Below are 13058 nucleotides of genomic sequence, written 5' to 3'. Positions count from 1 at the left end.
CCAGTGCACAATTCTAAGAGGCTCAATTTACTAAAAAGTAGACAATAAATAGAACTGACTAAACATGCTTTTTTTCTTCGTAGAGCAACTCATCTCGATGTTTCAGTTTGGGAGTAACCTTTTTTTTTTACCAATACACTCCTAGTAACTGCAGAATTTTGTGTTAACATAATAAAGTTGTGCTTTGGAGGAATCGAGTCTCAAAATAAAATACTTTACATTTTACCAAGGGCAAATTCAGGAAGAAATTCAGACAGACTTCAGACAGAAGTTGGATGGGCATTGCAGAAAATATAATTATTCAGACTCCTGTATCTCTCACAGCTAGAATACGAATTGCATTTCTAAAAAAAACGGCCAAACTGTATTTTTTTAAAAGGACTCACAAAAATAGAAAAACCTATACAAGTATTTGGCATTATAATAAATTTTTGAAGCTGACACTAAAATAATAGTGTAAAGTCATGTTTCTAGACATAAGACTATTGTCACTTTCAACGTATTTAAATGATTCATGATTTCACTCATGAAAACCTTTGATGCAATATGTCCTGTTTACAACAGAGGTTTATGAGGAAATTGTATTGTAGGCTAGAGTTTTAATGGTGATTTGTTTGCTTCATTTCAAAGATGACAGTATGACCAAAACAGCAATCATCCATTTTTGCCCTGACTGAAGGGCAAAAATTAATTTATTCTGGGCTTTTTTTTCTTTTCTCTGCAGTCTGTTACTTATTAATTTGCTCATGAAATGTTTCACCTCGGGCCGCATGGTGATGTATGCTGTGGTTAGCATTGCTGCCTCGCAGTGCTGGGGCCTTGGGGTCTTTTCCAGAATGGGGTGCTGTCTGTGTGGAGTTTGCATGTTCTCCCCGTGTTTCTGTGGGTTTCCTCCCACAGCCCAGTAACATACTGGCTTCTGGGAAAACTGGCCCTCGTGTGTGTGTGTGTGTCTGCCCTGTGATGGACTGGTGTCCTGTCCAGGGTACGCTTGTGTAATTGGATGAAGCAGTTAGAAAAGATGGGTGGGTATTTTTGTGTGATCTCCCTATTATTAACAAGTGTAATTGTCTCACATTTTACTTTCCATTCATGCATACTGAATAGATAACTGAGTGCTACAATTTTACACATTCCTGAAGTATGATTTTGATATTTAAAGCAGACATGTTTTGCTCATGTGCTGTCTAGAAAGTCATATAATTTTATGCAACGTTCAAGTTCTGTATGTTGGTGGAATGTTATACTGTTATGCCACAGACCAAAAGCACAGTTCTAGGTCAACTGGCTTCTAGGAAAACTGGCCCTGGTGTGAGTGTGTGTCTGTTCGTCTGCCCCATGATGTCCTGTCCAGGGTGTACCCTGCCACATGCTCGTTGCAGGGATGGGCTCAAGCTCCCCCACGAACCTGAACTGGAAGAAGAGGCTAAAGAATTAACGGATGTGTCATCTAACCAGTCTATTGTGGTTAGGCATTCAACACATCAGGTGTCCACAAGTTAAACTGTCCTTCATTATACTGTACTTCTAAAGGGATCTGTGGTTGATCATTCTTTCTTCAGTTTCGTTTCAGTGGATTCAGTGACACCTTGAGGTTTTGGAAGTGAAAACCAGGTCAGGCCAGGCAGTTGTACAGATTCAGCCAGGAGTTTCACAGGTGTGTATGTATAATGTAACGCAGTCAAATATATCTGAATTCAAAAGACCAAAATTCAACATCTAGCAGTACCTTGGAGGGTGGGAGACCTTGCTGAATCTGTCTGATCTACATCCACAAGTCTCATCTTTTACTGCCTTATTGTCTGTTAATTATCTAATGAAGAGGATCTATGAGTATTCACTTTTATGGTAAGAAAGTGAGCCAAAACGTACCTGCTGCTTGCCCATCACCTGCGAAAAAGGTCTTAATGTGCTCTTTCTCAAAGCCATTGCTCCTCAGCATCCTGTAGAAATGCAGGATGTTTTGCATGTGACGCTGATAAGTGATCTGCTCCTGCCATCCACCTGGGAAAAGCATACAAAGAACCAATCAAATGAATCAATTAACTTTAAGGACGAAATCCGCATGTCATATCTTTCCCTTGGAAAGTTCACACGGCTCTTTTGATGCAGAGAAAAACTGTAGGCCTCACCTACTCAAGAACGGGCCCAGCTCTCATGCAGATTGCAACATCTGATAAGCAGGAAGCCCATGTCTTTTCTTATTGCAGACATACAGTAAAGTTGATAGAAACGACAGAGTAACACTGTGAGCCATTTAATAAATTGCTGCTTTAATTACAGTATATGGTTAATTGTTGCTGATCCTAATTTTTAGCACATAAACACACAGGGCCATATATCTAATACATACATATAAATAGCCTATACATATATCTAATACATACCTATACATATACAACACTCTAAACATACGTATATCAATACAGACCTATGCATATACACAGCCTATACAAAGGCTCTAGAGTCTATGTAGACAGCAGTGCAGAATACCTGAGAGCAATATGGCGTGGTCGCAGGTCTGGTACACGCGGCACGACTGGCGGGTGAGCAGGTGCTGCTGGTGGCAGCGGCGGGTGTTCTTGTTGAGCTCACAGCTAGCAGCTGACGGGCTGGGGCTGGTGATGGGGAGAGGGCGAGGGCAGGGTGCAAAGTCCCGGTGCTCTGCAGTGAAAAACAAGACCGGCTCACGTTGGCTGCTCAGGTATCGTTTTTGCGGCGGGGCAGGAGCCCATATCCTCCCACCCACTGTATGACAAACACGGCCAAAACATGTGAAACCAAGAGGTTTGCAGCACATGGAACATCGGCAGCAATCTGCTTCTGCATCCCCAAATCTAGCATTGATCTGATCTACTTAGCATACTGCCACCACCCTCACAAGAGAGGTGGTGAAGTTAAAACTCCATGCATGCATCTGTTGTCATGATCTTCATGAAGTTTTCACTTTTCCAGGCCTCCAACAGGATTCTGCATTAGAGAAGAGCTAAGGCAGCTTGTATTGATAACACCGCAAGATGACGTGCCCAGCAAGCCACAGGTTGTGCTGTTGCATGGCAAGCTGAAGAAACCCTGGCAAACCCGCAGCCTTTCAACCCCCGGCTGACTTTCCAAAACAACAATTCAAGGACACTCTGGACAATTCCAGATCACTCAGATGACATCTCGTACCTCCAGCAAACTTCAGGGAACATGTCAGGGCCGTGAGGATCAAAGATCTCTCCAAACTCATAGTTTCCCATTTTACCTCTAACGGCCATGATCATACTGCTCTCTCCGTCTGCCTTCTCAAAGAGGGGTTTCGGATATCCTATTGCAGAAAGACATCCAAAACCCAAATTATCCTGAAACTACGATCACACCTTCCCCCTTCTCTCAACAACAGGCGCGTTAATTTTGGATCCTCTCTATTCATTTGCAGGTTTTGACCTAACACCTCTCTTCACCTCTCTCGACTTCACACCACCTGAGTGCCCACTCTGTTTCTTTCCTGCTCCCGCCACCTCTAAACTCCCGGCTTTTGTTCTCACACGATTTGTCAGCTCCCGATTTTCCCCTCTCTCTCTCACACCTGAAGAAGGCTCCACAGCCGAAACATTGAGTTCCTTTCCTTCTCTTTTCAGCAAGGAATCAACCTTTACTTGTTCCTTTCCAAAACAATGTTGCAAATCCAGGTCACAGCCAGCTAATGATACGGCCCCATCTCACACCACTCACCTCCTCACCTGGGCCCTGAGAAGAGGCGTTTGCTGGTTGAGCCTCCTTCTCACACTTTAGAATCTCCATCCAAGGAGTGGATCACCTACACTTCAATGGCACCATAAACTTTGAGGCGAAGAAGAGGAACAGAATTTTCTGATCCCTGTATCTTCTACAACGATTGCCATCATGAGGGAATCAGTGCAAGAAAACACTTAAGCACCCCGAAACTGGAACCAGACTCTGTTCAATGACAATGACATCTGGGTCCCACATGCAGGGGAGGAAGGTGGACATTTCACTTGCTAACACTCTGGCAATGACCTTGGATGGTCAGCTACAACCCATTCCTTAGGATATGGATGTTAATCTTTTGTATTTATGGTGTGCGGAAATATACAGTCAGTGGTGTCTCTACTTCAGATCCATATCCACACTATGAAGGAATGACATCATAATTTTGCCCAGATCAGAGAACCCACCTACGCAGTGGAGCCGCTGTGTCCTGCTCAGGTCCTTCACGCCAACCACCAGGGGCAGAAAATGAACCTCGCACACGCCCCCCATCCGCTTGGCCCGGCTGGAGTGTGGACCCGCCGCCAGGTGGCTCCGACGTGCCCGTCCCTTGGTGCCCTGCCTCTCGCTCCGGCTCTGTCGCCTCTTCAGCAGGTTTTCGCAGCGGCTCTTCAAGGCCAGGGTCATGCACTCGTCTCCTAGAAGGTACAGCGTGCAAGGGAGACCGGCACCGAACAATGGTGAGCCCCATCTGGACAGGAACGGACGCGACTTTCAACAAGGACAGAGGTAAGACGCAGGGTTTCGCACAAATGTTTGAGAATAGATTTCATAAAAATTTTCAAGAGCTGTGAAGCATTCTACCTCATCTTGGTTATATGAAATGATGATTCTATAATATGTATTGTGTCTACCTCTGAAGCAGCCATATCAACCTGCAGCTCTCAACTGGCAGCCCACTGAAGCTAAGCAGGGTTGAGCCTGGTCAGTACCTGGATGGGAGACCTCCTGGGAAACTATGGTTGCTGCTGGAAGTGGTGTTAGTGGGACCAGTGGGGGGCATCCACCCTGCAGTCTGTGTGGGTCCTAATGCTCCAGTATAGTGGCGGGGACACCGTCTTTCGGATGAGACGCTAAACCAAGGTTCTGTCTCTCAGTTGTCATTAAACATCCCCGGTCATGTCTCGATAAGAGTAGGGAGTTATCCCGGTGTCCAGGCCAAATTTCACCCATCGGCCTTTACAGCAGCCTCAAAATTGTCCCCATGTATGATTGGCTTGCACTTGCCCTGCGATGGACTGGCACCCCATCCAGGGTGTACCCTGCCCTGCGAACGTTGCTTGCCGAGTAGGCTGCAGCTTCCCGCGACACTGTATGGTATAAAGCGGTTTGGCACATGACATGACATGACCTCTTGCTGATTCAAACTGAAACAAGTCTTCCCACTGTGTTGGTGTTTGAGCTATTTCAGATTCTACATCTATGCAGTAGATTCTAACACTAGGTGCTTGACATTTCATGCTTATTTCTATGTTTTAAATAGGTTTTCCATAGATACATTTAAAATTATATGCTACACGCAATGGTTTTATAGGTTATATATACAGTACATGTATGCTTTTCTTCTTCATCTGTACAACGTGTACCAGATGATACAATGGTGAAACCTAATGAATGGTAGCGGTGCCCCAGTGACACTGGGCTTCTGACATTTCTGATACACTTTGCTTTTCATCTGTCCACCCTCTGGAGTTTTTCTTCATGCTGTACATCACATGTAGTGCACCGGCCTTTAGTGATACCTAACCTATTACAAAGGGGGTTTACAATAAAACTCTGAGAAGGATGACAAAGGCCAAATTCCTTTTCACTCCAGCCACTTAACCAAAGTCATTTCCTAAATTAAAAAAAATTTTAAATACCATACATAAGCCTCTTTCCCTCGTTTTTTCCCCTCAACTCACCCCTCCCCCCCACAACATCAGAGGACATCTTCATTTTTAATATATTTTTCTTGTCCTTAATACACCTCTTTCCCTTCCTTTACTTCCTTTACCAAACCATGTTAAAGTCCTTCCACTCCATACATTCTACACCATACTCGATACTTACAACTTTGTGTCCCACAGGAACAATAAGTTACAATAACTGCCCATAATTGACAACTAAGCAATATCCTTTCTCTATCTTTTAGATCCCTAATCTTTGCTTCTTAAAAGGAAACAGATACACAGAGTATAATAAGTAGTTGTGAGGACAGATAAACAATTTTCACATTTTCTTATAGAACACCACAAAATACACAAGACAGATACATAGAGTTATAACAGTTAACCATTGTACAAAGAGAGAAGCAGATGAGAAAGGAAAACAGTGGCTTCTCCATCCCTCCTCCTTTCCAGTTGGCCCTTGGGTAACTCCTAACTCTGTATGGAGTCACAGCTTCCTCGTCCTACAGCAAGGATTGCTGGTCCTCAGCCAAATCCTACTACATGACAAAATGCTTAAAAAACACTTCTCAGTACATTGAGTTCTTAGATGCTGTTATTTCCCGGGAACCAATAACACAAGTCGACACTAACTGCACAAGAAGAGGTTTTAAGCACAGCCCTTTTGTAGGAAACACTTTCGCATAGAAATATCTGCTATAAACCACACTAGACTTTTCATAGGGAATCCCATAGCAAAAATCAATCCAAATGCAAGAGTATTAATTATATTGGTCTTTGTGAAAGGTATGGTCCTGTTAATTACATAACTTCATAATTCTTGAGCGTATATATGACATTTTAGTACAGGTTTTATGAAATTACTCTAATGTAAAATAATGACAAAATAATTTGCTCATTGGATTTAGTTTTTTCTCTTTAAACTGCATGACTGTTAATTACAACTTTGATTTGTAATAAATCACTAAAAATAGCATTTAATGTATTTTAAAATACAGTATTTTCCTTAGTAATAGAGCTGCAGGAAGCAGCATTTCAATGCAGTATTTTAAACAGGTTTTGTGTAATATGACAGGGAAAGTGGGAAGAGTCATCACTTGCTTTGAAGAGGGATTTCCATCTTTCAACATCTGCCTGTGAAAACTTCATTAACTGTAATTATCTCTGCCAAGGCATTTATCTTGTTTTAAATACTGCTGCAAGATTGCAGTTTCTTCGTAATGACACCAATGTTGAGAAAAACATTAAAACAACCGAGCACCTTTCCTGTCACCTTGCGAATACATACAGAATAACAGAAAATACTTTTTCACAGCATTCTGAGGTAATGACAGTGTCACTAACTGTTCACACAAGGGCAAGAAAGGCTTTCTGTTTTCTTTTTTTGTTGTTGTTGTTGTACAAGACAACAGAGCTACATCCAGATTCTGCCTCTGTATGTGATAATTTTATTATATAATATTTATACAGTATGTGATAGTGTGGACCAGAATTATTTCCTTTATTTCATAGTTCAAGAAGCTGCCTCAATACTGCAGTGTCTTAGTCTTTGATTGTGGGCTCTGGTGGATGTCTGTGTGGAGTTTACATAGGTTTTCTCCTCTCACAGACCAGAGCCATGTAAGGTGCACTGGCTACTCTAAATTGCTCTCTGGCCTTCGGAAGCAGGAGTGCAGCTCCTTCCTTATATAATCTGCCCTGTCTAGAGTATTCATCCAGACATGATCTAACCTCTTCTTCCTATTCAACATGCGAAAGGTGGGGTACACACCTACACTCACAACTGGGCTAATTTTCCCAGATGGCAATTAACATAACAGCAGGTGGCGGGGCAGTGGCTCTGTGGCTAAGGATCTGCGCCTGTGGCTGGAAGGTTACTGGTTCGTATCCCGTGGCCGGCAGAGGAATCCTACTCCGTTGGGCCCCTGAGCCCCAACTGCTTCAGGGGCGCCGTATAAATAGCCGATCCTGCGCGCTGACCCCCAAGCTTCTCTCCCTGTCTGTGTGTCTCATGGAGAGCAAGCTGGGGTATGTGAGAAGACAACTTCCGAATACAAGAAATTGTACATGGTCAATAAAGTGATCCGATCTTATCTTATCTTATCTTATGTCTTTGGACTGTGGGAAAAACCAGAGCACCTGGGAGAAACCCACATTAACAAAGGGAGAACACACAAACTCCACACAGACAGCACCCCAGGTCTGGAACTGAACCGAGGGCCCCAGTGTTGCGAGGCAGCAACACTAATCTCTGCGCCAACATGTTGCCCCTTGTCTTGTTTGGGCAACAAGAACAAGCAACAAGAATGAGAACAACAAGAACATCATGACACTATAAAATTTGTTCCCCTTTCCCTTAGACGGATTTTAAATGTGTTCAGGTGAGAAACTAGCAAAGGACAATATGGTCATAAAACACTACACAAAATCTTTTCACCACAAACCATTTAAAAGGTTTTATACAATTATCTGAAATTCATAAGATGTCGGTGTCCAACATCCTGAAAGGCACTAATAAGTCAGTCAAATTGGGGGACTTCTCCAAGACGAGCAACACAAGAAGGAGGTGAGGACACGTGGAAGTAAAGTTTAGGAGTGGATGGGACAGAACACAGGAGACATTTTATTACAAAGAGGATTGTGGGATACTGGAGCCGACATCTTAGCATGTTCTAGAAGCTGAAACAGCCTGATGGATTCTTTAGATTAGAACATTCACCAACTAGCTGCTAAATGAGCCCACTGGTCTATGGTCTATGTTTTTATGAGTAGTTACAAAATATGAAAAAGCTTGAGAAGTCTTCCTCTCATTCCTTTTACCCCGGGGATATGAAATAACAAGTAAAGCTCTTTTTGCTTTTTGCTTTGCTTTTTCACCCTTTAAACACAGGGATTTTCTTCATTAGAGTTCCATCTGTAATGATTAATTTGTGGAAGCCCACTCTCTCATTCTTGAGAGATCTTTTTCCCCCCATTCGAAGACCTGGATGGATTTTGAAAGAAATGAAATGCTAACTGACTGAATAATACTTGTTTTGTTTAATATTCTGCTTTCTTCTTCCACATGGTTAAGGTTAGATACTTTGAAATAGCTTATAAACATCATTTATGCAACTTAATATGTACAAAGCTGTAGATCTTCCTTTTGATCCTTAACTCTAAAAGAACCAACCACATTAAACATCTTGAATGGCATTGCTATTTTTAAAGTACAGAACATGCCTTTTGTGTCTTCTTTCATGCTCATTTTTGTGGCGCCTTGTCACCAGAGTCCTGTTACATTGAACTAAATCTGATGGTCCACAGTGGCTTTATCAAGTGGTTCAAGTTAATGTCGTCTCTAAGCGTGCACCCATCTTTTCAAATGAGGTGGCTGTATTGCACTTGGATATAAGCAAGCTCTAAAAAAAACTTTTTGATTCAGATTCTTTTATGACTGTGTCATGCAGATGAGGTGACTTGTTGCTTTCATGAATTGCACCAAAAAGATGTCCCTGAAATCAAAGAAACAGCTTGAAGAACACAGGTCAGGTGTACGTAGTTTACCTAAATTCACTTCTGAAGAAACCGATGTAGGCAAATAAAAAAACAGATGAAGCATATAGAATAATGCTGCCTTTATGGAACTAAAAATAACACTAATGATTTGTGACTCAAGGAAGTACTATAAAATGCTGACATTTGACAGTTACTCACAAAACCTGACTTTTTCTAAGCAGAAACCCAGTCTGGTCTCTTTACTAAACTCAAAATAATGCACTGTGCACTCTAGAACATAACAAAACACTACCAGTGCCTGTACTACTTAGAAAACTGTTCTGTGCAACCTGCATGTTATAAAGCATTCAAATGATCAATCAAAATTAAGCTCCAGAAGATGAAAAAATCCCCACATCGCTTTTAAATATACACTGGTGTGACATAAGATTGCAGAATCTGGTCACATTTTTTGTTATACTATATCACCAAGTGCTGATGACAGGAGACTGTGATTCAAGAATGCTAATTGCTATTGTGAGGAGACTTGAAAAGGGCATGTAAAATTACCAAGAAAGTCACCCCAAAGTATTCTTTCAGAACCTTTCGTAGTATGAGGACACAAGGAAGACATGGAAACTATGAAGGCGTCTGCTTAGCGTTTTCTCCTGTTTTTTTTTCTCCAAGATATGACTTGAAAAGATCCTGGGATCTCTTCTCATGGGTAAAGAAATCTCCCTCCTGAATGCAAGGCAACTTTCGGAAAGTGCGTGTTAAAAGCAGAGAGACACTTCACAGCCTGCGAAACCACACAGGAACTCCACTGAGAAATCTGCCTATGCAATTGTGGTAACTGAAACCCTGGGCTATTGAAAATCCAGCCTCTAGTTTCCCTAAAAAGATGCAGCATTTCCAAGTAATGTTTGTTGTGGGGGACAACATGGCCTTTTCAGAGGTTTAATGACACCACATGTTAAGAGTTATGGGTATCAATAGGATGAAGAGGGATTCTATAACTAGAAACAGGTGGTAATTCTTCAAAACGCATAGCTGTTCCATAATTGCTTGGTAACTACAGTATGTAAAACACACTGAAGACATTTATAAGGCCCGAGTATCAGATTCTGAAAATAAATTAGGCTTATTTTTATTAAAATGTCCTCAGACAAATATTTAGTGGTTCTGGTCACACACCACAAAAATCACGCACAAGACGAATGCATTTATATTACAAAGAGCAGAAGGTTTCAAATGAAGGTTTGCAAGTGCTTACATTTAAGTGTTCAGAGGACTGGTGCAACGGTGTATTATTGTATAACCACAAGTCTCTAAGAATAAAAACAAAAATGCTGAATTCCACAAATTATTGTGGGGTAGCTGTTAACCAAAATATTGCCTGCAAGGCACAGGATATTTTGGCAAGAAGTTGTGTAAGCTAACCATGTACAGGCAATAGTTAGAGGTCACGGTGTACATTCTAATTATTTTCATCTCGATAAAGAGACTGTTGTGGTCTTGTTTTGGTTATTTGGATTATTGAGTTTTCTAGGTTTAATTTGTAAGAAAAAAAAGATATTTTGGATATGGGTGACTTTTAACCGCTGAATCGAAGAACGCAGTCTACTCAAAATAGTACAGTATGCGTAAAAAGGAAAAGATGCCAGGAACGATTAGCTGGTTTACAGTATTTTGGGCAGACAAAATGGAAACGAGGGGTTGAAAATGACAAAACAATTTGAGATTGCATCTATATCGGCACTCAACGTGTTTTACAAACGAGGAAAAAACTGAAACCGTCTTGAATCCAAACGGATCTTATTCGTGTTTTTTTCAAAACTCGTGCAACCTCCTTTGAAACGCTCCATATATCATGATGTACGTTATAAGTGAACTATGCTAAAATATAAGGACAGATTATAGAAAAATCCTAATTGTAATCCAACCAAAATCGAAGGGATTACCAAAGCACATTCACAACTGTATTCCGCGATTAAAAGTCTAATGTGGGCTCTGTGGATTGTTAATGCCGGAGTCATCTCTGAACGTTTATACAGTATATATATATATGTGTGTGTGTGAAAGTAGTTTCCAGCAAAGACTAGTTCTTATGTAGTCGCGCACGACAATTTTAAGTGAACTGTTTTCGGGGTTTTGAGATTATGCTCGTTCCTAAATCAAGCAATGGACATTCTTTGGTCTGCTTGTTAAGGACTCGAGGAAAGCAGGAAGAAAACCAGCATATTTATGAATTAGAATTTCTAGGGTTGGTAAATCTCTTGGACTTTTTGTTTAGATCCGCCTTGAAGAATAAGAATTAACTGGATATTTTCCTTTCTTAATTTGTTCTTTTTTAGAGAAACAAAGTAAACCCAGTTCAACCCTATAATAACTAAGGGACAAATGAGTTAGTGGTCTCGTAATATTGCGCACATCTTCCACCATCATCATAAATCGTAGACAGTTGCGGATATAAGAACACCACCTTAACACGCATTAAAACTGGTATTCTGTGCGATGTACAGTATAAGATCTTTTTGTATTAAATGTTAATGTCCTGACCATTTTAATTTCGAGAATGCAAAAATACATGCTACTACACCAACCCTTCTCAAAGCAAATCTGAACAATTCTGTGTGTTCAGGCAGAGACTACACAATTTTATAATATGCCGTTTATACGATGGTACTGTTTCTAAAAAACACGCACAGCTTTGAGCGTACAAAAACATCATTTTTTTTTACTATTGCTGGTTTAAGAGACATTGCTGTGTTGCGTCTGATTTGTTTTTCGTTTCGTTTCCGTAGTAAATCCATTTGTTCGAATATAGAGGCTGTAGTCTGTTATAATAATCATTTTAATTATCGGTAGTAGGTTTGCTGTTGCTGCTGCTTTTGTTTAGAGACTCCAAAGCGTCCGGAGTCTCCAGAGTGCACGTTTTTGAACTTGTGGTGTCAAATATATGTGATTTCAAAAAGACTTACCCATATGAATTCCTTCCCTGTGTCCACATTTCTTCTTGCTCATGTTGAAGTCAATGTAGAAAAGGATGATGGGGTGACCAAAACTTTCTCCCGGACTCGGATCCAAAGCTAACACTGCGTCATGCGCAGTCGAACCAGGTAGGAGCTCTGTGGCGAGTCCCGGAACCCGCTTAGCAACTTCTGGACCCGAACCCAAACCATAGCCTGGTTTGGACCCCTGAAACCCTGCTCCCGACTGATTCGAGTACCGGATGCGGTCTGTGTGCACCTCTGACTTGGAAAACCCCGTCCCTGATCGCATGCCCATTGCAGGTCTCCCTGTTTTCGAACTGGGCGAGTCGGGGAGAATCGCCAGCACTTTCTCCCCCGAGTTCGGTTCCGAGGCGTAGACTGCCACACCGGTCTGGGGCAACTGGGCCAGCCGTTTACACTCGGGTTCCGATAAGGAGGAGACCCGCTGGCAGAGGTTCAGTTTCAGATACTGGAATCCAGTTTTTGCCCAGCGTTCCAGTCGGGCAGCCTTGATTTGGGAACTCCGCGATCGCCCAAGGAAAAGCGCAAAAATTAAAACGGATATGCGTATCCACTTCAGATGCATGATTAGCGTGTACAGAAAGTTACCTTAACGGACGGATTGGGTAGTGAAACAGTTCTCAAAAGAAACAAAAAATACTTTAAAATGCCTTTTTGGGGATGAATTTCCACTTGTTCTTTTGTGCGTTCTCGCCAGAGGGAGGGCGCAGCCTGTCTTCGGTTGCAATCAAATTGGAGAGATGCTGCTTTCTTCATTAAAGGCAGACTTCAAAGGGGGTCAGACTAACATCCAGATCGAAACTAATGTGCGACAGTAACTCCATCCCACAGGGACGACTATGCCAGTAATCAGAAGGGGAGGGCGAACAGTATCAGAGGATGGGACAACCTGTCAGGACAACGC

The 13058-nt window shown here is 41.9% G+C and overlaps 1 protein-coding gene across 2 annotated transcripts in view; it reads right to left on the bottom strand.

Moving 5' to 3' along the window:
- LOC148648754 (uncharacterized) overlaps positions 1 to 13058 on the bottom strand; it is a 29080-nt gene extending 16022 nt beyond the window's left edge. Inside the window, exons 1-4 of one of the 2 annotated variants that reach the window (XM_088606631.1) lie at positions 12122 to 13058; positions 4182 to 4412; positions 2494 to 2664; positions 1873 to 2004 (exon numbers count right to left, since the gene is read on the bottom strand). In XM_088606631.1, coding sequence (XP_088462757.1) covers positions 1873 to 2004; positions 2494 to 2664; positions 4182 to 4412; positions 12122 to 12719 — 1132 coding nt within the window. In that variant the 5' untranslated portion in view covers positions 12720 to 13058. The remainder of the gene's footprint in view (positions 1 to 1872; positions 2005 to 2493; positions 2665 to 4181; positions 4413 to 12121) is intronic. The other variant, XM_088606630.1, reaches the window with a different exon arrangement.

The sequence above is a fragment of the Lepisosteus platostomus genome, chromosome 14, assembly GCF_059453375.1.
Source record: "Lepisosteus platostomus isolate fLepPlt1 chromosome 14, fLepPlt1.hap1, whole genome shotgun sequence".
In the NCBI taxonomy this organism is placed as follows: Eukaryota; Metazoa; Chordata; class Actinopteri; order Semionotiformes; family Lepisosteidae; genus Lepisosteus; species Lepisosteus platostomus.
Note: the sequence above shows the minus strand (reverse complement) of the source record. Positions and strands in the feature narration are given on the sequence as shown.